At 50.7% G+C, this 24877-nt stretch overlaps 1 protein-coding gene across 3 annotated transcripts in view; it reads left to right on the forward strand.

The window, feature by feature from the left end:
- The window catches only part of WDR70 (WD repeat domain 70), a 372583-nt gene that overhangs the window by 125895 nt on the left and 221811 nt on the right, over positions 1-24877 (forward strand). For all 3 annotated transcript variants that reach the window (XM_073681819.1, XM_073681803.1, XM_073681812.1), the window contains exons 7-9: positions 15133-15266; positions 19410-19563; positions 22833-22909. In XM_073681819.1, coding sequence (XP_073537920.1) covers positions 15133-15266; positions 19410-19563; positions 22833-22909 — 365 coding nt within the window. The remainder of the gene's footprint in view (positions 1-15132; positions 15267-19409; positions 19564-22832; positions 22910-24877) is intronic.

The following is a 24877-nucleotide window of genomic DNA, read 5'->3' on the forward strand; positions in this document are numbered from 1 at the left end:
CCAAAGAACAAGGAGCCCTGATTAATGGGTGCAGACTAGGGGGGGCGCACAAGGCTCTATTCATGGACTGGGGTGAGATGCTCCATGCCCCCCTGGGTATTCAGTCATTGAAGTTGGTACCATGAGGCTCATCACCTCGTCACTGCTCGGCTGTTATCTGATGGTGACCTGGAGATTTGGATTTCGACTAAGGGGCAAGTTAATTATTGAGTGTGGCCCAGCGAGGCTCCCATATTCTGTGGAACAAATATGACATGAGTTAATGCGTCCTTGGTGCCACGTTGGTACAGAGGGTCTTATATCTGCAATGCAAACACATCCCTGCGATGTGTAGATAGTGGGGATCTGATTTATTCTGTTTTCAGTAGTACAAGCATTTTATAAAGCTTTCGAGAGGGTCTACGTGGGCCATTAGTGTCCAAACAACATCCTTTGATATAATGAATTGTCCCAAAAGCATTTAGAATCTAACGAAACAATATAGATGATGAATGTATGATCACTGGAGGCGCTGAAACTCTCACCGAGAGAGTCGAGAATGGAGTTGTACTGAATGTGTGACCATCCCTCCTATGGAGCGGCAGTGAGCATGTGCGACCACCCCTCCTATAGACGGTGACTGGGGCGGTAGAGAGCGTGTGCGACCACCCCTCCTATAGACGGTGACTGGGGCGGTAGAGAGCATGTGCGACCACCACTCCTATAGACGGTGACTGGGGCGGTAGTGAGCGTGTGCGACCACCCCTCCTATAGACGGTGACTGGGGCGGTAGTGAGCGTGTGCGACCACCGCTCCTATAGACGGTGACTGGGGCGGTAGTGAGCGTGTGCGACCACCCCTCCTATAGACGGTGACTGGGGCGGTAGAGAGCGTGTGCGACCACCCCTCCTATAGACAGTGACTGGGGCGGTAGTGAGCGTGTGCAACCACCGCTCCTATAGACGGTGACTGGGGCAGTAGTGAGCGTGTGCGACCACCCCTCCTATAGATTGTGACTGGAGAGGTAGTGAGCGTGTTCGACCACCCCTCCTATAGACGGGGACTGGGACGGTAGTGAGCGTGTGCAACCACCGCTCCTATAGATGGTGACTGGGGCGGTAGTGAGCGTGTGCGACCACCCTTCCTATAGATTGTGACTGGGGAGGTAGTGAGCGTGTGCGACCACCCCTCCTATAGACGGTGACTGGGGCGGTAGTGAGCGTGTGCGACCACCCCTCCTATAGACTGTGACTGGGGCTGTAGTGAGCGTGTGTGACCACCCCTCCTATAGACAGTGAATGGAGCGGTAGTGAGCGTGTTCGACCATCCCTCCTATAGACGGTGAATGGAGCGGCAGTGAGCGTGTTCGACCACCCCTCCTATAGACAGTGACTGGGGCAGTAGTGAGCGTGTGCGACCACCTCCTATAGACTGTGACTGGGGCAGTAGTGAGCGTGTGCGACCACCTCCTATAGACGGTGACTGGGGCGATAGTGATTGTGTGCAACCACCCCTCCTATAGACAGTGACTGGGGCAGTAGTGAGCGTGTGCGACCACCTCCTATAGACGGTGACTGGGGCGATAGTGATTGTGTACGACCACCCCTCCTATAGACAGTGAATGGAGTGGCAGTGAGCGTGTGTGACCACCTCCTATAGACGGTGACTGGGGCGATAGTGAGCGTGTGCGACCACCCCTCCTATAGACAGTGACTGGGGCGGTAGTGAGCGTGTGCAACCACCGCTCCTATAGACGGTGACTGGGGCAGTAGTGAGCGTGTGCGACCACCCCTCCTATAGATTGTGACTGGGGAGGTAGTGAGCGTGTTCGACCACCCCTCCTATAGACGGTGACTGGGGCGGTAGTGAGCGTGTGCGACCACCGCTCCTATAGATGGTGACTGGGGCGGTAGTGAGCGTGTGCGACCACCCTTCCTATAGATTGTGACTGGGGAGGTAGTGAGCGTGTGCGACCACCCCTCCTATAGACGGTGACTGGGGCGGTAGTGAGCGTGTGCGACCACCCCTCCTATAGACTGTGACTGGGGCTGTAGTGAGCGTGTGTGACCACCCCTCCTATAGACAGTGAATGGAGCGGTAGTGAGCGTGTTCGACCATCCCTCCTATAGACGGTGAATGGAGCGGCAGTGAGCGTGTTCGACCACCCCTCCTATAGACAGTGACTGGGGCAGTAGTGAGCGTGTGCGACCACCTCCTATAGACTGTGACTGGGGCAGTAGTGAGCGTGTGCGACCACCTCCTATAGACGGTGACTGGGGCGATAGTGAGCGTGTGCGACCACCTCCTATAGACGGTGACTGGGGCGATAGTGATTGTGTGCGACCACCCCTCCTATAGACAGTGAATGGAGTGGCAGTGAGCGTGTGTGACCACCTCCTATAGACGGTGACTGGGGCGATAGTGAGCGTGTGCGACCACCCCCTATAGACAGTGAATGTAGCAGTAGTCAGCGTGTGCGACCACCCCTCCTATAGACAGTGAATGGAGCAGTAGTGAGCGTGTGCGACCACCCCTCCTATAGACAGTGAATGGAGCAGTAGTGAGCGTGTGCGACCACCCCTCCTATAGACGGTGAATGGAGCGGTAGTGAGCGTGTGCGACCACCTCCTATAGACGGTGAATGGAGCGGTAGTCACACACATTCACTACTGCTCTAGTCAAACAGGGAACTTTGGGAGATCCATTCTTCTCTCTGAGCTGCTGGACCCCTAGTGATCATACATTTATAACCTGTCCAGTGATTAGGTAACTTTTGGGGCAACTCCTTTTAAGGAGACAAGAGCTGACCGGCGTTTTACTTTCTCTAGTCCCCTGTGATGTTGGTAATTGCCACTATGCTGACATCCCCTGTTCTTATGCCCAGTCTAAAAGTACCTGCCCCATAGAGAACCAAAATCAGAAAAGGAGCAACAAACCTTAAAGGGGTTCTACACTGTGACAATAAGCTATTCAAAAAGTGTTTCCATCTTGAGACATTCAGTGATCAGCTGTGATCTGTGGGGAAACATGGTGGAAAGTGCTCCATTTTTCTGCACTGCCTCCGCAGGGGAAATTAAGTATTACACAGCGTCCATTCTTATCAATAACTGTCTGTATACTACAGGACAGAACAGGTTTTGCTAGTTTGGTAGGGGGCTTTGCTATCGTTTGGTAGGGGGCTTTGCTATCATTTGGTAGGGGGCTTTGCTATAGTTTGGTAGGGGGTTATTCTATATTTTGGTACTGGGTTATTCTATATTTTGGTAGGAGGCTATGCTATATTTTGGTAGATGCTATGTTTTGGTGTGGGCTGGGCTGTGTGTTGGTAGATGCTATGTGTTGGTGTGGGCTGGGCTGTGTGTTGGTAGATGCTATGTGTTGGTGTGGGCACGGCTATGTTTTGGTGTGGGCACGGCTATGTTTGGTGTGGGCTGGGCTATGTTTTGGTAGATGCTATGATTTGGTGTGGGCTGGGCTATGTGTTCGTAGATGCTATGTGTTGGTGTGGGCTGGGCTATGTTTTGGTAGATGCTATGTGTTGGTGTGGGCTGGGCTATGTGTTCATAGATGCTATGTGTTGGTGTGGGCTGGGCTATGTTTTGGTAGATGCTATGTGTTGGTGTGGGCTGGGCTATGTTTTGGTAGATGCTATGTGTTGGTGTGGGCACGGCTATGTTTTGGTGTGGGCACGGCTATGTTTGGTGTGGGCTGGGCTATGTTTTGGTAGATGCTATGTGTTGGTGTGGGCTGGGCTATGTGTTCGTAGATGCTATGTGTTGGTGTGGGCTGGGCTATGTTTTGGTAGATGCTATGTGTTGGTGTGGGCTGGGCTATGTTTTGGTAGATGGTATGTGTTGGTGTGGGCACGGCTATGTTTGGTGTGGGCTGGGCTATGTTTTGGTAGATGCTATGTTTTGGTGTGGGCTGGGCTATGTTTTGGTAGATGCTATGTTTTGGTGTGGGCGCGGCTATGTTTTGGTAGATGCTATGTTTTGGTGTGGGCGTGGCTATGGGTTTTTTTTGTGTGTGGTCGTGGCTATGTTTTGGTGTGGTCGTGGCTATGTTTTGGTGTGGTCGTGGCTATGTTTTGGTGTGGGCGTGGCTTTTTTTGTGGGCGTGGCTATGTTTTGGTGTGGGCGTGGCTGTTTTGGTGTGGGCGTGGCTATGTTTTGATGTGGGCGTGGCTATGTTTTGATGTGGGCGTGGCTATGTTTTGTTGTGGGCGCGGCTATGTTTTGGTGTGGGCTGGGCTATGTTTTGGTGTGAGCATGGCTGTGTTGGTAGATGCTATGTGTTTTTGTGGGCTGGGCTATGTTTTGGTAGATGCTATGTGTTGGTGTGGGCGCAGCTATGTGTTGGTGTGGGCTGGGCTATGTTTTGGTAGATGCTATGTGTTGGTGTGGGCGCGGCTATGTTTTGGTAGATGCTATGTGTTGGTGTGGGCTGGGCTATGTGTTGGTGTGGGCTGGGCTATGTGTTGGTGTGGGCGGGGGCTATGTGTTGGTGTGGGCGGGGGCTATGTTTTGGTGTGGGCGGGGCTATGTTTTGGTAGATGCTATGTTTTGGTGTGGGCGCGGCTATGTTTTGGTGTGGGCGTGGCTATGTTTTGGTGTGGGCTGGGCTATGTTTTGGTGTGGGCTGGGCTATGTTTTGGTGTGGGCGCGGCTATGTTTTGGTAGAGGCTATGTTTTGGTGTGGGCGTGGCTATGTTGGTGTGGGCGTGGCTATGTTGGTGTGGGCGTGGCTATGTTTTGGTAGAGGCTATGTTTTGGTGTGGGCTGGGCTATGTTTTGGTGTGGGCTGGGCTATGTTTTGTTGTGGGCGCGGCTATGTTTTGGTGTGGGCGCGGCTATGTTTTGGTGTGAGCGTGGCTATGTGTTGGTAGATGCTATGTTTTGGTGTGGGCTGGGCTATGTTTTGGTAGATGCTATGTGTTGGTGTGGGCACGGCTATGTTTTGGTGTGGGCTGGGCTATGTTTTGGTAGATGCTATGTGTTGGTGTGGGCGCGGCTATGTTTTGGTAGATGCTATGTGTTGGTGTGGGCTGGGCTATGTTTTGGTGTGGGCTGGGCTATGTTTTGGTGTGGGCGTGGCTATGTGTTGGTAGATGCTATGTTTTGGTGTGGGCTGGGCTATGTTTTGGTGTGGGCTGGGCTATATTTTGGTAGATGCTATGTGTTTTTGTGGGCTGGGCTATGTTTTGGTAGATGCTATGTGTTCGTGTGGGCGCGGCTATGTTTTGGTAGGTGCTATGTTTTGGTGTGGGCTGGGCTGTGTGTTGGTAGATGCTATGTGTTGGTGTGGGCTGGGCTGTGTGTTGGTAGATGCTATGTGTTGGTGTGGGCTGGGCTGTGTGTTGGTAGATGCTATGTGTTGGTGTGGGCGCAGCTATGTGTTGGTGTGGGCTGGGCTAGGTTTTGGTAGATGCTATGTGTTGGTGTGGGCTGGGCTAGGTTTTGGTAGATGCTATGTGTTGGTGTGGGCTGGGCTATGTTTTGGTGTGGGCACGGCTATGTTTGGTGTGGGCTGGGCTATGTTTTGGTAGATGCTATGTTTTGGTGTGGGCTGGGCTATATTTTGGTGTGGGCTGGGCTATGTTTTGGTAGATGCTATGTTTTGGTGTGGGCTGGGCTATGTTTTGGTGTGGGCTGGGCTATGTTTTGGTGTGGGCTGGGCTATGTTTTGGTGTGGGCTGGGCTATGTTTTGGTGTGGGCTGGGCTATGTTTTGGTGTGGGCTGGGCTATGTTTTGGTGTGGGCTGGGCTATGTTTTGGTGTGGGCTGGGCTATGTTTTGTTGTGGGCGCGGCTATGTTTTGGTGTGGGCTGGGCTATGTTTTGGTGTGAGCATGGCTATGTGTTGGTAGATGCTATGTGTTTTTGTGGGCTGGGCTATGTTTTGGTAGATGCTATGTGTTGGTGTGGGCGCAGCTATGTGTTGGTGTGGGCTGGGCTATGTTTTGGTAGATGCTATGTGTTGGTGTGGGCGCGGCTATGTTTTGGTAGATGCTATGTGTTGGTGTGGGCGGGGGCTATGTGTTGGTGTGGGCGGGGGCTATGTGTTGGTGTGGGCGGGGGCTATGTGTTGGTGTGGGCGGGGGCTATGTGTTGGTGTGGGCGGGGGCTATGTGTTGGTGTGGGCGGGGGCTATGTTTTGGTAGATGCTATGTTTTGGTGTGGGCGCGGCTATGTTTTGGTAGATGCTATGTTTTGGTGTGGGCTGGGCTATATTTTGGTGTGGGCTGAGCTATGTTTTGGTGTGGGCGCGGCTATGTTTTGGTAGAGGCTATGTTTTGGTGTGGGCGTGGCTATATTGGTGTGGGCGTGGCTATTTTTTGGTGTGGGCGTGGCTATGTTTTGGTAGAGGCTATGTTTTGGTGTGGGCTGGGCTATGTTTTGGTGTGGGCGCGGCTATGTTTTGGTGTGGGCGCGGCTATGTTTTGGTGTGAGCGTGGCTATGTGTTGGTAGATGCTATGTGTTGGTGTGGGCGCGGCTATGTTTTGGTAGATGCTATGTGTTGGTGTGGGCTGGGCTATGTTTTGGTGTGGGCTGGGCTATGTTTTGGTGTGGGCGTGGCTATGTGTTGGTAGATGCTATGTTTTGGTGTGGGCTGGGCTATGTTTTGGTGTGGGCTGGGCTATATTTTGGTAGATGCTATGTGTTTTTGTGGGCTGGGCTATGTTTTGGTAGATGCTATGTGTTCGTGTGGGCGCGGCTATGTTTTGGTAGGTGCTATGTTTTGGTGTGGGCTGGGCTGTGTGTTGGTAGATGCTATGTGTTGGTGTGGGCTGGGCTGTGTGTTGGTAGATGCTATGTGTTGGTGTGGGCTGGGCTGTGTGTTGGTAGATGCTATGTGTTGGTGTGGGCTGGGCTAGGTTTTGGTAGATGCTATGTGTTGGTGTGGGCTGGGCTAGGTTTTGGTAGATGCTATGTGTTGGTGTGGGCTGGGCTATGTTTTGGTGTGGGCACGGCTATGTTTGGTGTGGGCTGGGCTATGTTTTGGTAGATGCTATGTTTTGGTGTGGGCTGGGCTATATTTTGGTGTGGGCTGGGCTATGTTTTGGTAGATGCTATGTTTTGGTGTGGGCTGGGCTATGTTTTGGTGTGGGCTGGGCTATGTTTTGGTGTGGGCTGGGCTATGTTTTGGTGTGGGCTGGGCTATGTTTTGGTGTGGGCTGGGCTATGTTTTGGTGTGGGCTGGGCTATGTTTTGGTGTGGGCTGGGCTATGTTTTGGTGTGGGCTGGGCTATGTTTTGGTGTGGGCGCGGCTATGTTTTGGTGTGGGCTGGGCTATGTTTTGTTGTGGGCGTGGCTATGTGTTGGTAGATGCTATGTTTTGGTGTGGGCTGGGCTATGTGTTGGTGTGGGCTGGGCTATGTTTTGGTGTGGGCGTGGCTGTGTTGGTAGATGCTATGTTTTGGTGTGGGCTGGGCTATGTTTTGGTGTGGGCTGGGCTATGTTTTGGTGTGGGCTGGGCTATGTTTTGGTGTGGGCTGGGCTATGTTTTGGTAGATGCTATGTGTTGGTGTGGGCACGGCTATGTTTTGGTGTGGGCTGGGCTATGTGTTGGTAGATGCTATGTTTTGGTGTGGGCTGGGCTATATTTTGGTGTGGGCTGGGCTATGTTTTGGTAGATGCTATGTTTTGGTGTGGGCTGGGCTATGTTTTGGTGTGGGCTGGGCTATGTTTTGGTGTGGGCTGGGCTATGTTTTGGTGTGGGCTGGGCTATGTTTTGGTGTGGGCTGGGCTATGTTTTGGTGTGGGCTGGGCTATGTTTTGGTGTGGGCTGGGCTATGTTTTGGTGTGGGCTGGGCTATGTTTTGGTGTGGGCGCGGCTATGTTTTGGTGTGGGCTGGGCTATGTTTTGTTGTGGGCGTGGCTATGTGTTGGTAGATGCTATGTTTTGGTGTGGGCTGGGCTATGTGTTGGTGTGGGCTGGGCTATGTTTTGGTGTGGGCGTGGCTGTGTTGGTAGATGCTATGTTTTGGTGTGGGCTGGGCTATGTTTTGGTGTGGGCTGGGCTATGTTTTGGTGTGGGCTGGGCTATGTTTTGGTGTGGGCTGGGCTATGTTTTGGTAGATGCTATGTTTTGGTGTGGGCGCGGCTATGTTTTGGTAGATGCTATGTGTTGGTGTGGGCACGGCTATGTTTTGGTGTGGGCTGGGCTATGTGTTGGTAGATGCTATGTTTTGGTGTGGGCTGGGCTATGTTTTGGTAGATGCTATGTTTTTGTGTGGGCGCGGCTATGTTTTGGTGTGGGCTGGGCTATGTTTTGGTAGATGCTATGTTTTGGTGTGGGCTGGGCTATGTTTTGGTAGATGCTATGTTTTGGCGTGGGCTGGGCTATGTGTTGGTAGATGTTATGTGTTGGTGTGGGCTGGGCTAGGTTTTGGTGTGGGCGCGGCTATGTGTTGGTGTGGGCTGGGCTATGTTTTGGTAGATGCTATGTGTTGGTGTGGGCTGGGCTATATTTTGGTAGATGCTATGTGTTGGTGTGGGCTGGGCTATGTTTTGGTGTGGGCTGGGCTATATTTTCGTAGATGCTATGTTTTGGTGTGGGCTGGGCTATGTTTTAGTAGATGCTATGTGTTGGTGTGGGCTGGGCTATGTTTTGGTGTGGGCTGGACTATGTTTTGGTAGATGCTATGTTTTGGTGTGGGCTGGGCTATGTTTTGGTGTGGGCACGGCTATGTTTTGGTGTGGGCTGGGCTATGTTTTGGTAGATGCCATGTGTCGGTATGGGCTGGGCTATGTTTTGGTAGATGCTATGTTTTGGTGTGGGCGGGGGCTATGTGTTGGTGTGGGCGGGGGCTATGTGTTGGTGTGGGCGGGGGCTATGTGTTGGTGTGGGCGGGGGCTATGTGTTGGTGTGGGCGGGGGCTATGTGTTGGTGTGGGCGGGGCTATGTTTTGGTAGATGCTATGTTTTGGTGTGGGCGCGGCTATGTTTTGGTAGAGGCTATGTTTTGGTGTGGGCGTGGCTATGTTTTGGTGTGGGCGTGGCTATGTTTTGGTAGATGCTATGTTTTGGTGTGGGCTGGGCTATGTTTTGGTGTGGGCTGGGCTATGTTTTGGTGTGGGCGCGGCTATGTTTTGGTAGAGGCTATGTTTTGGTGTGGGCGTGGCTATGTTGGTGTGGGCGTGGCTATTTTGGTGTGGGCGTGGCTATGTTTTGGTAGAGGCTATGTTTTGGTGTGGGCTGGGCTATGTTTTGGTGTGGGCTGGGCTATGTTTTGGTGTGGGCTGGGCTATGTTTTGGTGTGGGCGCGGCTATGTTTTGGTGTGAGCGTGGCTATGTGTTGGTAGATGCTATGTTTTGGTGTGGGCTGGGCTATGTTTTGGTAGATGCTATGTGTTGGTGTGGGCACGGCTATGTTTTGGTGTGGGCTGGGCTATGTTTTGGTAGATGCTATGTGTTGGTGTGGGCGCGGCTATGTTTTGGTAGATGCTATGTGTTGGTGTGGGCTGGGCTATGTTTTGGTGTGGGCTGGGCTATGTTTTGGTGTGGGCGTGGCTATGTGTTGGTAGATGCTATGTTTTGGTGTGGGCTGGGCTATGTTTTGGTGTGGGCTGGGCTATATTTTGGTAGATGCTATGTGTTTTTGTGGGCTGGGCTATGTTTTGGTAGATGCTATGTGTTTTTGTGGGCGCGGCTATGTTTTGGTAGGTGCTATGTTTTGGTGTGGGCTGGGCTGTGTGTTGGTAGATGCTATGTGTTGGTGTGGGCTGGGCTGTGTGTTGGTAGATGCTATGTGTTGGTGTGGGCTGGGCTGTGTGTTGGTAGATGCTATGTGTTGGTGTGGGCGCAGCTATGTGTTGGTGTGGGCTGGGCTAGGTTTTGGTAGATGCTATGTGTTGGTGTGGGCTGGGCTAGGTTTTGGTAGATGCTATGTGTTGGTGTGGGCTGGGCTATGTTTTGGTGTGGGCACGGCTATGTTTGGTGTGGGCTGGGCTATGTTTTGGTAGATGCTATGTTTTGGTGTGGGCTGGGCTATATTTTGGTGTGGGCTGGGCTATGTTTTGGTAGATGCTATGTTTTGGTGTGGGCTGGGCTATGTTTTGGTGTGGGCTGGGCTATGTTTTGGTGTGGGCTGGGCTATGTTTTGGTGTGGGCTGGGCTATGTTTTGGTGTGGGCTGGGCTATGTTTTGGTGTGGGCGCGGCTATGTTTTGGTGTAGGCTGGGCTATGTTTTGGTGTGGGCTGGGCTATGTTTTGTTGTGGGCGTGGCTATGTGTTGGTAGATGCTATGTTTTGGTGTGGGCTGGGCTATGTGTTGGTGTGGGCTGGGCTATGTTTTGGTGTGGGCGTGGCTGTGTTGGTAGATGCTATGTTTTGGTGTGGGCTGGGCTATGTTTTGGTGTGGGCTGGGCTATGTTTTGGTGTGGGCTGGGCTATGTTTTGGTGTCGGCTGGGCTATGTTTTGGTAGATGCTATGTTTTGGTGTGGGCGCGGCTATGTTTTGGTAGATGCTATGTGTTGGTGTGGGCACGGCTATGTTTTGGTGTGGGCTGGGCTATGTGTTGGTAGATGCTATGTTTTGGTGTGGGCTGGGCTATGTTTTGGTAGATGCTATGTTTTTGTGTGGGCGCGGCTATGTTTTGGTGTGGGCTGGGCTATGTTTTGGTAGATGCTATGTTTTGGTGTGGGCTGGGCTATGTTTTGGTAGATGCTATGTTTTGGCGTGGGCTGGGCTATGTGTTGGTACATGTTATGTTTTGGTGTGGGCTGGGCTATGTGTTGGTAGATGTTATGTGTTGGTGTGGGCTGGGCTAGGTTTTGGTGTGGGCGCGGCTATGTGTTGGTGTGGGCTGGGCTATGTTTTGGTAGATGCTATATGTTGGTGTGGGCTGGGCTATATTTTGGTAGATGCTATGTGTTGGTGTGGGCTGGGCTATGTTTTGGTGTGGGCTGGGCTATATTTTCGTAGATGCTATGTTTTGGTGTGGGCTGGGCTATGTTTTGGTGTGGGCTGGGCTATGTTTTAGTAGATGCTATGTGTTGGTGTGGGCTGGGCTATGTTTTGGTGTGGGCTGGACTATGTTTTGGTAGATGCTATGTTTTGGTGTGGGCTGGGCTATGTTTTGGTGTGGGCACGGCTATGTTTTGGTGTGGGCTGGGCTATGTTTTGGTAGATGCCATGTGTCGGTATGGGCTGGGCTATGTTTTGGTAGATGCTATGTTTTGGTGTGGGCTGGGCTATGTTTTGGTGTGGGCTGGGCTATATTTTGGTAGATGCTATGTTTTGGTGTGGGCTGGGCTATGTGTTGGTAGATGCTATGTGTTGGTGTGGGCGTGGCTATGTGTTGGTGTGGGCTGGGCTATGTTTTGGTAGATGCTATGTGTTGGTGTGGGCTGGGCTATGTGTTGGTGTGGGCTGGGCTATGTGTTGGTGTGGGCTGGGCTATGTTTTGGTGTGGGCTGGGCTATGTTTTGGTGTGGGCTGGGCTATATTTTGGTAGATGCTATGTTTTGGTGTGGACTGGGCTATGTTTTTGTGTGGGCGTGGCTATGTGTTGGTAGATGCTATGTTTTGGTGTGGGCTGGGCTATGTGTTGGTAGATGCTATGTTTTGGTGTGGGCTGGGCTATGTTTTGGTGTGGGCTGGGCTATATTTTGGTAGATGCTATGTGTTGGTGTGGGCTGGGCTATGTGTTGGTGTGGGCTGGGCTATGTTTTGGTGTGGGCTGGGCTATGTTTTGGTGTGGGCTGGGCTATATTTTGGTGTGGGCTTGGCTATGTTTTGGTGTGGGCGCAGCTATGTTTTGGTGTGGGCTGGGCTATGTGTTGGTAGATGCTATGTTTTAGTGTGGGCTGGGCTAGGTTTTGGTGTGGGCATGGCTATGTGTTGGTGTGGGCTGGGCTAGGTTTTGGTAGATGCTATGTGTTGGTGTGGGCTGGGCTGGGTTTTGGTAGATGCTATGTGTTGGTGTGGGCTGGGCTATGTTTTGGTAGATGCTATGTTTTGGTTTGGGCACGGCTATGTTTGGTGTGGGCTGGGCTATGCTTTGGTAGATGCTATGTTTTGGTGTGGGCGCGGCTATGTTTTGGTAGATGCTATGTGTTGGTGTGGGCTGGGCTATGTTTTCGTGTGGGCTGGGCTATGTTTTCATGTGGGCTGGGCTATGTTTTGGTGTGGGCGTGGCTTTGTTTTGGTAAATGCTATGTTTTGGTGTGGGCTGGGCTATGTTTTGGTGTGGGTTGGGCTATGTGTTGGTAGATGCTATGTTTTGGTGTGGGCTGGGCTATGTGTTGGTAGATGCTATGTGTTGGTGTGGGCTGGGCTAGGTTTTGGTGTGGGCGCGGCTATGTGTTGGTGTGGGCTGGGCTAGGTTTTGGTGTGGGCGCGGCTATGTGTTGGTGTGGGCTGGGCTATGTTTTGGTAGATGCTATGTGTTGGTATGGGCTGGGCTATGTTTTGGTGTGGGCTGGGCTATGTTTTGGTAGATGCTATGTGTTGGTGTGGGCTGGGCTATGTTTTGGTGTGGGCTGGGCTATATTTTGGTAGATGCTATGTTTTTGTGTGGGCTGGGCTATGTTTTGGTGTGGGCTGGGCTATGTTTTTGTGTGGGCTTGGCTATGTGTTGGTGGATGCTATGATTTGGTGTGAGCTGGGCCATGTTTTGGTGTGGGCTGGGCTATATTTTGGTAGCCCAGCCCACACCAAAACATAGCATCTACCAAAATATAGCCCAGCCCACACCAAAACATGGCCCAGCTCACACCAAATCATAGCATCCACCAACACATAGCCAAGCCCACACAAAAACATAGCCCAGCCCACACCAAAACATAGCCCAGCCCACACAAAAACATAGCATCTACCAAAATATAGCCCAGCCCACACCAAAACATAGTCCAGCCCACACAAAAACATAGCATCTACCAAAATATAGCCCAGCCCACACCAAAACATAGTCCAGCCCACACCAAAACATAGCATCTATGTGTTGTTAGATGCTATGTTTTAGTGTGGGCTGGGCTATGTGTTGGTATATGCTATGTGTTGGTGTGGGCGCGGCTATGTGTTGGTGTGGGCTGGGCTAGGTTTTTGTGTGGGCGCGGCTATGTGTTGGTGTGGGCTGGGCTATGTTTTGGTAGATGCTATGTGTTGGTGTGGGCTGGGCTATGTTTTGGTAGATGCTATGTGTTGGTGTGGGCTGGGCTATGTTTTGGTGTGGGCTGGGCTATGTTTTTGTAGATGCTATGTTTTGGTGTGGGCTGGGCTATGTTTTGGTGTGGGCTGGGCTATGTGGTGTGGGCTGGGCTAGGTTTTTGTGTGGGCGCGGCTATATGTTGGTGTGGGCTGGGCTATATTTTGGTGGATGCTATGTGTTGGTGTGGGCGTGGCTATGTGTTTAGTGTGGGCGTGGCTATGTGTTGTTGTGGGCTGGGCTATGTGTTGGTGTGGGCGCGGCTATGTGTTGGTGTGGGCGCGGCTATATTTTGGTGGATGCTATGTGTTGGTGTGGGCTGGGCTATATTTTGGTGTGGGCGTGGCTATGTGTTGGTGTGGGCTGGGCTATGTTTTGGTGTGGGCTGAGCTATGTTTTGGTGTGGGTGCGGCTATGTTTTTGTGTGGGCTGGGCTATATTTTGGTAGATGCTATGTGTTGGTGTGGGTGCGGCTATGTTTTGGTGTGGGTGCGGCTATGTTTTGGTGTGGGCGCGGCTATGTTTTGGTAGATGCTGTGTTTTGGTGTGGGCACGGCTATGTTTTGGTGTGTGCTGGGCTATATTTTGGTAGATGCTATGTGTTGGTGTGGGCTTGGCTATGTTTTGGTGTGGGCGCAGCTATGTTTTGGTGTGGGCTGGGCTATGTGTTGGTAGATGCTATGTTTTTGTGTGGGCTGGGCTATGTGTTGGTAGATGCTATGTGTTGGTGTGGGCGCGGCTATGTTTTGGTGTGGGCTGGGCTAGGTTTTGGTGTGGGCACGGCTATGTGTTGGTGTGGGCTGGGCTATATTTTGGTAGATGCTATGTTTTGGTGTGGGCGTTGCTATGTGTTGGTGTGGGCTGGGCTATATTTTGGTAGATGCTATGTGTTGGTGTGGGCTGGGCTATATTTTGGTGTGGGCGTGGCTATGTGTTGGTGTGGGCTGGGCTATGTTTTGGTGTGGGCTGAGCTATGTTTTGGTGTGGGTGCGGCTATGTTTTTGTGTGGGCTGGGCTATATTTTGGTAGATGCTATGTGTTGGTGTGGGCTGGGCTATGTTTTGGTGTGGGCGCGGCTATGTTTTGGTAGATGCTGTGTTTTGGTGTGGGCACGGCTATGTTTTGGTGTGTGCTGGGCTATATTTTGGTAGATGCTATGTGTTGGTGTGGGCTTGGCTATGTTTTGGTGTGGGCGCAGCTATGTTTTGGTGTGGGCTGGGCTATGTGTTGGTAGATGCTATGTTTTTGTGTGGGCTGGGCTATGTGTTGGTAGATGCTATGTGTTGGTGTGGGCGCGGCTATGTTTTGGTGTGGGCTGGGCTAGGTTTTGGTGTGGGCACGGCTATGTGTTGGTGTGGGCTGGGCTATATTTTGGTAGATGCTATGTTTTGGTGTGGGCGTTGCTATGTGTTGGTGTGGGCTGGGCTATATTTTGGTAGATGCTATGTGTTGGTGTGGGCTGGGCTATATTTTGGTGTGGGCGTGGCTATGTGTTGGTGTGGGCGTGGCTATGTTTTGGTGTGGGCTGGGCTATATTTTGGTACATGCTATGTGTTGGTGTGGGTTGGGCTATGTTTTGGTGTGGTTTGGGCTATGTTTTGGTGTGGGCGCTGCGATGTTTCAGCATGGGGTTTTGGTAGGAGGATTTTTTTTTGCTTATATAGTTCACAGAGAGGAGTGTGGAGACCACCCAGACGTGTGTACAATGGAGTTGAATGTGGCACTCATAATGTTTCTGCTTCATCTTGACTGCGGAGGAGACCGGTCCGGCTGACAATGTGAGGGGATACCAGCGCTGCTGACTTATCTTCTTCGCTCTTGTGCTTCTCACTCTCACAACTACCATCGTACTTATAGGGGCCCCACTGTCACCGCCATCCCACTCCCTGCCATACTATTAGTGGTGCTTGTGACCCGGACACTTTCTTTGAGGCTTGTCACGTACTGATGATATTTATGTGACGTTGGGTGATTTATACCGTTCTGATATTTGTCTCTTCTAGGTGTCCGCTCTGGGCTTGGACCCTTCAGGTGCTCGTCTGGTCACCGGTGGATTTGATTTTGACGTTCGGTTTTGGGATTTTGCTGGGATGGATGCTTCTCTCCAGGCATTTCGATCTCATCAACCTTGTGAATGGTAAGTGGAGTACTGCTACATTGTGATTCACCATCTGATTCGCGTCATTGGACTTTAGACTCCTCTAAGTTTGAGACCTGACTTCAAGGAGTTTGTCTCCTGATACAGATTACATACTTGATCAGTTGGCATAAGCGTGAAGGCATCATGGCTGTGCTGTTATAGCCCGTGGCTCTTCATGGTGGATGGACAGAAGTCCTTATTGGGTCGCCAATACCTGAATCTTATAATAGTTGAGAATTCTGACGCATTCACAGAAAAAGCTCTGCCCTAAGGGTGGAGTCAGCGGCAGCATTCGGCTCAATGTGTCCTGCCAAGAGAAGGCTGATCAGGAAGAAATAGTGAACAGCATCTCCTGCTGCGTCAGTCTCTTCTAGTTCAGGTCAATGCAAGAAGCGACAGTCTCCTCCTTCAATGGACTGCTTACTACCAAAGTGTGGGTACAGGTGATGGAGGAGTTGGGTGGCTTTTCTGTGACTACTTTTTTTTTTTAAAAAAGGGAGTTGGGAGGTTAAAAGGGGAGATTCTTCTATGGGAAAGGTTCTTCTGGGAGAGGAGGGAGGACCAGCTGTGACTACAGTGGGAGAAGAGAACCAGAAGTGACTACTTTGGGAGGAGAGGAGGGCCAGCTGTGACTACTTTGGGAGGAGAGGAGGGCCAGCTGTGCCTATTTTGGGAGGAGAGCAGGGCCAGCTGTGCCTATTTTGGGAGGAGAGCAGGGCCAGCTGTGCCTATTTTGGGAGGAGAGCAGGGCCAGCTGTGCCTATTTTGGGAGGAGAGCAGGGCCAGCTGTGCCTATTTTGGGAGGAGAGCAGGGCCAGCTGTGCCTATTTTGGGAGGAGAGCAGGGCCAGCTGTGCCTATTTTGGGAGGAGAGCAGGGCCAGCTGTGCCTATTTTGGGAGGAGACGAGGGCCAGCTGTGCCTATTTTGGGAGGAGACGAGGGCCAGCTGTGCCTATTTTGGGAGGAGACGAGGGCCAGCTGTGCCTATTTTGGGAGGAGACGAGGGCCAGCTGTGCCTATTTTGGGAGGAGACGAGGGCCAGCTGTGCCTATTTTGGGAGGAGACAAGGGCCAGCTGTGCCTATTTTGGGAGGAGACGAGGGCCAGCTGTGCCTATTTTGGGAGGAGACGAGGGCCAGCTGTGCCTATTTTGGGAGGAGAGGAGGGCCAGCTGTGACGTCTTTGGGAGGAGACGAGGGCCAGCTGTGACTACTGATTTAAGAGGTTGTGACTTGTGGAAGATGAACCTGCTGTGACTACTAGGAAACTTACGGGGCTGTTTTTATGCACTGGGCAATGAAGAGCATGGAGAACATAATTTTTACTACTAGAGAGAGGGGCTGCAATACCACAAAGAACCTGTGGACATGTGTTACTCTGTTATGGAAGAAAGTAGTCATGTTTTTCCATTACTGGACAACCCCTTTAAGGGGAGCTCTATTCTATTAAGGGGGAGAGGGTTTTCAAGTGAATTGTAAGCCTATTAAGTGTTTGTTGTGGTTTTTTCTTCTCCTGGCCCTATCGCGTGCTGCTGCTGGCTAGGTCAAGATCATATTCATTCTTGTCCGGATTAGTGATAAACATTAATGTTGCGTAGAAGAGATCCACGCACAGTGGTGCAAACCGCTTGGTCTGGGACCCTCACTCCCGAGGACCCCATAGCAGCTGTATGACCTTACTCTATAGTGGGTACTCCGTGTGTGCGTGATTCCAGGCAAAAGGATGATTTATTGAGAAAATTGGAATTTTGTGGGTGACCATCCATGAGGATCCGACCACTGTATAAAGTTTACTAGTCGTAAGCTGCTATTAATCAAAGACCTCCCTTCTGGCATTATAAGATTAATGGCTGCCAAAAAATAATCCCCAGCTCACCAGATCCCCATCCTGTAGATTCAGCCCTACTGTGCAGGAATGAAAATAATGGAATGTTACGTGAAAAATGCAAAAAGTGGCAACAAACTCTTTCCTGTTCCTGATTGTCTGCAGCGGTCAGACCCTGCCTTGTAGAAATGTTGCAGTAAAGCGGAGGGCTCATTGTTTTTCTCCATGTTTCGATTTGTCGGCGGGGCTTAAAGGCATTGTCCAAGATCAGAAAAACGTGACTACTTTCTTCTGGAAGCTGTGCCTCAAGTTGTGTGTGGTATTGCAACTCAGCTGACAATATAGGGCCTGTTTCTTTTTTGGGGGTGGTTGGAGGTGGGGAGAGAAAGCCTCTTTAATTACACAGGGGTGGGCCTTATTTTATAAAAAAAAGGGTGGTCCTTATTTTTTTTTTAAGGGTCAATTGACATCAGAGCAGATAAAAGCAAGGCAGGATAATTAAGCTCCAATCCCTCCACATCCCCCTTCCAAATCTAAGGCTGGCTTATTATTATTTTTGCCACAAATATTATATTTTTAAGGTGCCCTTTTATTTAAAAAAAAAAAAACATAAAATGAAAAAATAAATTAAAATAAAGTTAAAAGAAAAAAAGAGATAAACAGTGATGAAATAGAAAAGATAAAATAAAGTAAATTAAAAAAAAGAGAAAAAATGATGAGATTAAAAAACAAAAAAAATTAAATAGTTCATAAGGAAGTCAAAGGTGGAGATTAAAGCGTGGACGCCGATGTGTATATGTGAGAACCCAACCCTCTACACGAGCGACAGAGGAGGAGTAGGCCAACCTTAGGATTCACCATTCATGGCAGAATCAGACTACGCTGGGTTTGTTTGTAGTCTGTTACCATGGAGATATAGGAGTTGCAAAAACAAAACAATAGATTTTAGATCAAAACTTTTTGCAAAGTTGTTTCACTAAAGATCCATTAGGGAAGCTAAGGGCCTCATGAAATATATGGTACGTCGGTGCTAAATTTACAGGGATTGTTGTATCTCGGCGGCTACATAGAAGGCCGGTTACATAACGGGTTGTAATCAGAAGCTTCGCCTTCATCTGGCCAAACATTAATGGACATTGAGAAGTGTTTTGGAGGGTGAGGCATCGGGGGGAAGATCTGTATGACCGTACATTTCCCAAAGAGAAAAACATCAACATGGCCTGTAATAAGGCAGCGTAAACCAGTTGTATCGTGGCCTCGCCAGCTTACGGGAAGATCAGAACTAGGGACGCTGCCATGCTATTCGGAGAATTCACTTTCAGGAACATTTTGTTTGCGTAGCACATACCATCCACGTCGTCTGCTGCCGGCACCAGCCTACAAGGCGCAGCGCTCGCTCAGTACTAACAGTGCCCTAATACTCGGGAGGTCGCTGCCTCTCCACCGTGGCCGCCAACCTCTGCTGTCCCCCTAATACTGGGGAGGTCGCTGCCTCTCCACTGTGGCCGCCAACCTCTGCTGTGCCCCTAATACTGGGGAGGTCGCTGCCTCTCCACCGTGGCCGCCAACCTCTGCTGTGCCCCTATTACTGGGGAGGTCGCTTCCTCTCCACCGTGGCCGCCAGCCTCTGCTGTGCCCCTAATACTGGGGAGGTCGCTGCCTCTCCACAGTGGCCCCCAACCTCCTCTTCTGATTGCTCAGCCAGGTGAGCGGGAACACTGCTGTGCAAGGTAAAACTGCAGCACTGTGGCCCTTTCACGTCAGCTCCGGACCCCTATCCATGAGCAATGAATGAGCATGTGAAAAAGGAGCAATCAGATCACCTGTCCGGGTGCACGGCAAAAAACTCCAGTAATGGCAACAGTCTAAACGATAGCCGGCAATCACATCTCCTTAAAAGAATTGCTTTACTGATCCAGTAGTATAAAAGGAACAAAAAATGGTTGAACACAACAGCACAAAAAATTAAAAAGGCAGAAAAGAAATATCCACTGCGCTCCCAGGCAACATGTTTCAGACCTACATGGCCTAAGGCCTGAAAAGGATCATGTAGGTCTGAAACATGTTGCCTGGGAGCGCAGCGGATTTTTATTTTCTGCCTTTTTAATTTTTGTGCTTGACCATTTTTTTGTGCCTTTTATACTAATGAATGGGCATCGTCTCACCCGGGAAGACTTGAGCTGCAATTACGTTGGTGACCGGTCATCACTTAATGCCTTATTTTTCTTTTTTCGCGGCTACGGTCAGGAAAATGATCTGCGCTGAGATGGATATGTATGTGAAGAAGCTGATATATGTCTGTTATATCTTCCCGCAGTCATCAGATCAAGTCTCTTCAGTACAGCATCACTGGGGACGTCATCCTCGTCGTAGCCGGGAATTCGCAGGCCAAAGTGCTCGACCGGGACGGCTTTCCCGTAATGGAGTGTGTGAAGGGCGACCAGTACATTGTGGATATGGCAAACACCAAGGTACCAAAGGAAGACATCTGTCTATTCTTTACCATTGTCTGAGCGTTTGGAATAATTAAAGGGATTGTCCAGTAGTGATAATTAAGATGACATAATGTCACGAGATCGCCGGAGGACACATCACTTGGGGCGGAGGAGCCGCACTGGTTCGGGAGATGAGTATGTGTTTTATTAATTTAATTCCGCATATTGGGGATGTTCGGTACTCGACAACAGCATGAAAGGAGTATCTCCATAATTATCTCTTATTCATGATGAAGTAAAAAGAATCCCGAACTCCCAGGTGCGAAAAAAGATTAGAATGCTTTTATTAAGAGTGCAATCCAAAAAAAACAGTAAAGTTTCGGTCTTGAAAGTCAGACATTCATCAGACGGATTGTCTGAGCACCCACCCAGACGGAGTGACACATATCTTGTTCCCATTACTATATCTCCTATTCATAGCATAGGGGATAACTTGCTGATTGCCGGGGATCCAGCGGCTGTGACCTGTGGGGATCCAGCGGCTGTGACCTGTGGGGATCCAGCGGCTGTGACCTGTGGGGATCCAGCGGCTGTGACCTGTGGGGATCCAGCGGCTGTGACCTGTGGGGATCCAGCGGCTGTGACCTGTGGGGATCCAGCGGCTGTGACCTGTGGGGATCCAGCGGCTGTGACCTGTGGGGATCCAGCGGCTGTGACCTGTGGGGATCCAGCGGCTGTGACCTGTGGGGATCCAGCGGCTGTGACCTGTGGGGATCCAGCGGCTGTGACCTGTGGGGATCCAGCGGCTGTGACCTGTGGGGATCCAGCGGCTGTGACCAAGGGGGGATCCAGCCGCTGTGACCAAGGGGGGATCCAGCTGCTGTGACCTGCGGGGACATTTGTACCCCAGTAATCAGTAAATCCCTTATCCTATGGATAGGAGATCATTTTGGATTCTGGGAATTTCCTATTTAATGCAGATAAGCAATGCTCCCTAAAAGAAATGATTCTGTAAGATGTATTTGTGCATAAATCTGACAAGTTCACCTCTGCTACATCTGTAGCTGTAATGTGTCAGTATTTGGCTGCAGTGCTGTTCACTTTTTCCCCCATATCCACTTTGTAGTGAACCTCTTAATTCCATTGTGATGTCATTTTTGGTCAAAAAAGTCAGTGTAAAATTTTTGATCATGTATTGGTAGCATGTGAAGGTTTGGTTTTCTGTTACACAGCTCCATATCCCCTTCATTGACTTAGATAGAAAAGCTTAGCTGCTGCCACCACTAGGGGGAGCTCACTGCATACTGTTTATACATAGAATGCACTAATGACTCTGCATACAGTCCTCTACAAAGCTCCCTCTAGTGGTGTCTGCAGGTAACGAGCATAGTGTGTTTTAAAGGGGCATTCCCATCTTATAAAGTGATGGAAAATGATCAACATATGCCACAATGTTATGATCTATGGTGTTGGAAACGAAGAGGCTGCAGCAGTAATTTAGCATTGTGTCCCCCCCCCCCCCTCCTTTCCTTGCACAGCAGTCACCCCCATTCATTGATGCAGCATTAAAACCCCCAGCATTTCCTGACCCCATAGGTTGGAGACACTGATGTTCAGGGGGGCGAGCAGCGGAAGGGATCGGTATAGAAAGATAACTGATCGCCGTCATCTCTAATGGACCGTGCACAGCAGCCATTGTGATGAGGACGAGGGTGAGGACCCTACAATAAGGGCGCGCCGAGAGCCACCTGTGATCCTAGTCCGAAGGTGAAGACGAGACTCCGTCACGGCCGCGGTCGGTTTAGCGAGAAGATGGAAGCTTTGTTAGTGTTACGACAAGTTGAAGGATTTCGAGGCCAATGGAAAAACATTTAGGGGAAGAAAAAAAAATAATGTTTTGTCTGCCGCAGCCGGAGAACTTCTATCATCAAATCCTAGTGGGAAAAGAGGCAGGAATGGAAATAATAAGTAAGGAAAGGGAAGATTTCCAGTGTGCATGCCGATCCGGGGGAGGAATGCGGCCCCTGATCCATGTATGTCGTACACAGCGGGGGCACCTGTGCGATCCTCCGTCCCATGGTCAGACTCCTTTTATTGGGAATGCTGTATATAACGCTGGGATTTTCATATACAGGGTCATATGGACTTTGATTTCCGAATATGCACCTGTTTGTCCCCAGCATGCAATAAAATATAAAGTGTCCCACTCAGTATGTAAATAAGGGATGAAGTGTCCGCTGGTTGTAGAGTTGGCTCGGAAGTGTCTTGCATCTTCAGCTCTAACCCAACCCATCGTCAATGCATCATCCACAGTCTTTTATCAGATATACTAATTAGGTGCTCTGTGCACCCTGGGTGTGGCTAACAGGCTCAGTGCACTGTTTTGCATGCCCCAGTTACCTGTGGAGGTGTTAGATTTTTTCACTTCTCTGCCTCTTAAATATACGGATGTCAATCTGGGTGTTTTTTCCCAGCAAATCTCCCTGCTGTAATTACCTGGTCACTGCAGGAGGCCACTACTACAGTGGAGATGGTTGTGTCGGTGCTCTTTCTCTACTTAATTCATTTCCTGTTCCCAAGCTATAATTAGTCCCATGTGTTCAATGTGAGTCCTACTTCAGTAGAGGTTGAAGGATCTGCTCTTCTCCCTTCTCTGGAGATGTCTTTAAGGATTCTTATTTTTCTCTGACACCTCTGTGCCGCTCCTCTGTTATTCCTCCTGGAAATTTGTGACTTAATTGTTCACTGCTGTGCTGAGCGTGTCAAAGTGTGTAGGTAAATGCTATCATTCTTCTTGCCAGGGATGTGTCAGAAATGTTCAGGAGGTGTAGCAGAGGAACGGCAGAACAGAGAGATTAAGACTGAATACTCTTCAGAATTTACTAAGAAAAGTGAAGAAATTCTGTTCAGCTACAGCCACCACTAGGGGGAGCTCAGGGGCTTTCTTTATACAGTGTTATCATTGAGCTCTATGTATTATCAGTATGCGGTGAGAGCCTCCTAGTGATGAATGTTGTAGCTTTTTACTTACCTTTGCAGGAGTTTTGGTGCTCTGTATCAGAAATGTGCGGTTTTTGACCCCTGGAATGATTTAATGTGAAATGAATCAGATTTCAGGGGTGGAAATTCATTCTGACCCTGAACAAATGAGGTTTTCCCCTCGTACAGAAGCTTTGGGTAATATGGAATTTATTGGCAGGAAACGACTAAAAACACAAATGTCATAGAAAAATAATATATTTTTTTTTTACAAGAAATAGATTCAGATTTGTTATTATTATGTCTTTTCTATTTTTGTCTTTCAGGGCCATACCGCCATGCTTAACGGGGGGTGCTGGCACCCAAAGATTAAGGATGAGTTTCTGACGTGCTCCAATGATGGGTAGGTGGACGAGTATTCTCCCTGCCGGATATTTCATGTACATAGTCGCTCGGTGAAGGTAGCGTGGGAGTCCTAGGAGTCGCTATTCAGTAAGCTCCAGTGCTGTGCTACTCTGCATTGATGAGCTGGAGAGGTTCCCTGTTCCTCCATACGAGCCTCATGCGCTGCCGCATCGGCTCTACGCACTGCAATATGACTTCCACGCAGTGTCGTGAGGTTTCCGTGCAGTGCGATATGATCTCCGCACTCTGCAATTTGAGAGAAGAGCACTTCCATAAAGGCTTTGCACAGTGTATTGTGAGCTCGTGCATTGACATACAGGCTGTGCGCAGTGCAATATAAGCTCTGCGTGCATCCTACAGGCTCCGCATAGTGCAGTATGAATTCCACACACTGCCATATGGGCTCCGCGCACTGCAATACTAGCTATGTGCATTGCTTTATGGGCTCCACACACTGCAATATGAGCTTTGTGCAGTGCTATTAGGGCTCCGCACACTGCAGTATGAGCTCTGTGCAGTGCTATTCGGTCTCCGCGCACTGCTATACAGCCTCTGTGCACTGCTATTCGGGCTCCGCGCACTGCAGTATGAGCTCGGCACTGCTATTCGGGCTCCGCGCACTGCTGTACAGTCTCCCTGCACTGCTATTCGGCTCCCCGCACTGCTGTACAGGCTCTGCGCACTGCTATTCGGGCTCCGCGCACTGCTGTACAGCCTTTGCGTACTGCTATTCGGCTCCCTGCACTGCTGTACAACCTCTGCGCACTGCTATTCGGGCTCCGTGCACTGCTGTACAGCCTCTGCGCACTGCTATTCGGGCTCCGTGCACTGCTGTACAGCCTCTGCGCACTGCTATTCGGGCTCCGTGCACTGCTGTACAGTCTCTGCGCACTGCTGTTCGGGCTCCGTGCACTGCTGTACAGCCTCTGCGCACTGCTATTCGTGCTCCGTGCACTGCTGTACAGCCTCTGCGCACTGCTATTCATGCTCCGTGCACTGCTGTACAGCCTCTGCGCACTGCTATTCGGGCTTCGCGCACTGCTGTACAGCCTCTGCGCACTGCTATTCGGGCTCCGTGCACTGCTGTACAGCCTCTGCGCACTGCTATTCGGGCTCCGTGCACTGCTGTACAGCCTCTGCGCACTGCTATTCGGGCTCCGTGCACTGCTGTACAGTCTCTGTGCACTGCTATTCGGGCTCCGCGCACTTCTGTACAGCCTCTGAGCACTGCTATTCGGGCTCCGTGCACTGCTGTACAGCCTCTGAGCACTGCTATTCGGGCTCCGCGCACTTCTGTACAGCCTCTGAGCACTGCTATTCGGGCTCCGCGCACTGCTGTACAGCCTCTGAGCACTGCTATTCGGGCTCCGCGCACTGCTGTACAGCCTCTGAGCACTGCTATTCGGGCTCCGCGCACTTCTGTACAGCCTCTGAGCACTGCTATTCGGGCTCCGCGCACTTCTGTACAGCCTCTGAGCACTGCTATTCGGGCTCCGCGCACTTCTGTACAGCCTCTGAGCACTGCTATTCGGGCTCCGTGCACTGCTGTACAGCCTCTGAGCACTGCTATTCGGGCTCCGTGCACTGCTGTACAGCCTCTGAGCACTGCTATTCGGGCTCCGTGCACTGCTGTACAGCCTCTGAGCACTGCTATTCGGGCTCCGCGCACTTCTGTACAGCCTCTGAGCACTGCTATTCGGGCTCCGCGCACTTCTGTACAGCCTCTGAGCACTGCTATTCGGGCTCCGTGCACTGCTGTACAGCCTCTGAGCACTGCTATTCGGGCTCCGTGCACTGCTGTACAGCCTCTGAGCACTGCTATTCGGGCTCCGTGCACTGCTGTACAGCCTCTGAGCACTGCTATTCGGGCTCCGTGCACTGCTGTACAGCCTCTGAGCACTGCTATTCGGGCTCCGCGCACTGCTGTACAGCCTCTGCGCACTGCTATTCGGGCTCCGCGCACTGC

This window comes from Phyllobates terribilis, unplaced genomic scaffold, assembly GCF_046119375.1.
Source record: "Phyllobates terribilis strain yellow unplaced genomic scaffold, ASM4611937v1 Scaffold_1__5_contigs__length_1240528914, whole genome shotgun sequence".
Classification (NCBI taxonomy): domain Eukaryota; kingdom Metazoa; phylum Chordata; class Amphibia; order Anura; family Dendrobatidae; genus Phyllobates; species Phyllobates terribilis.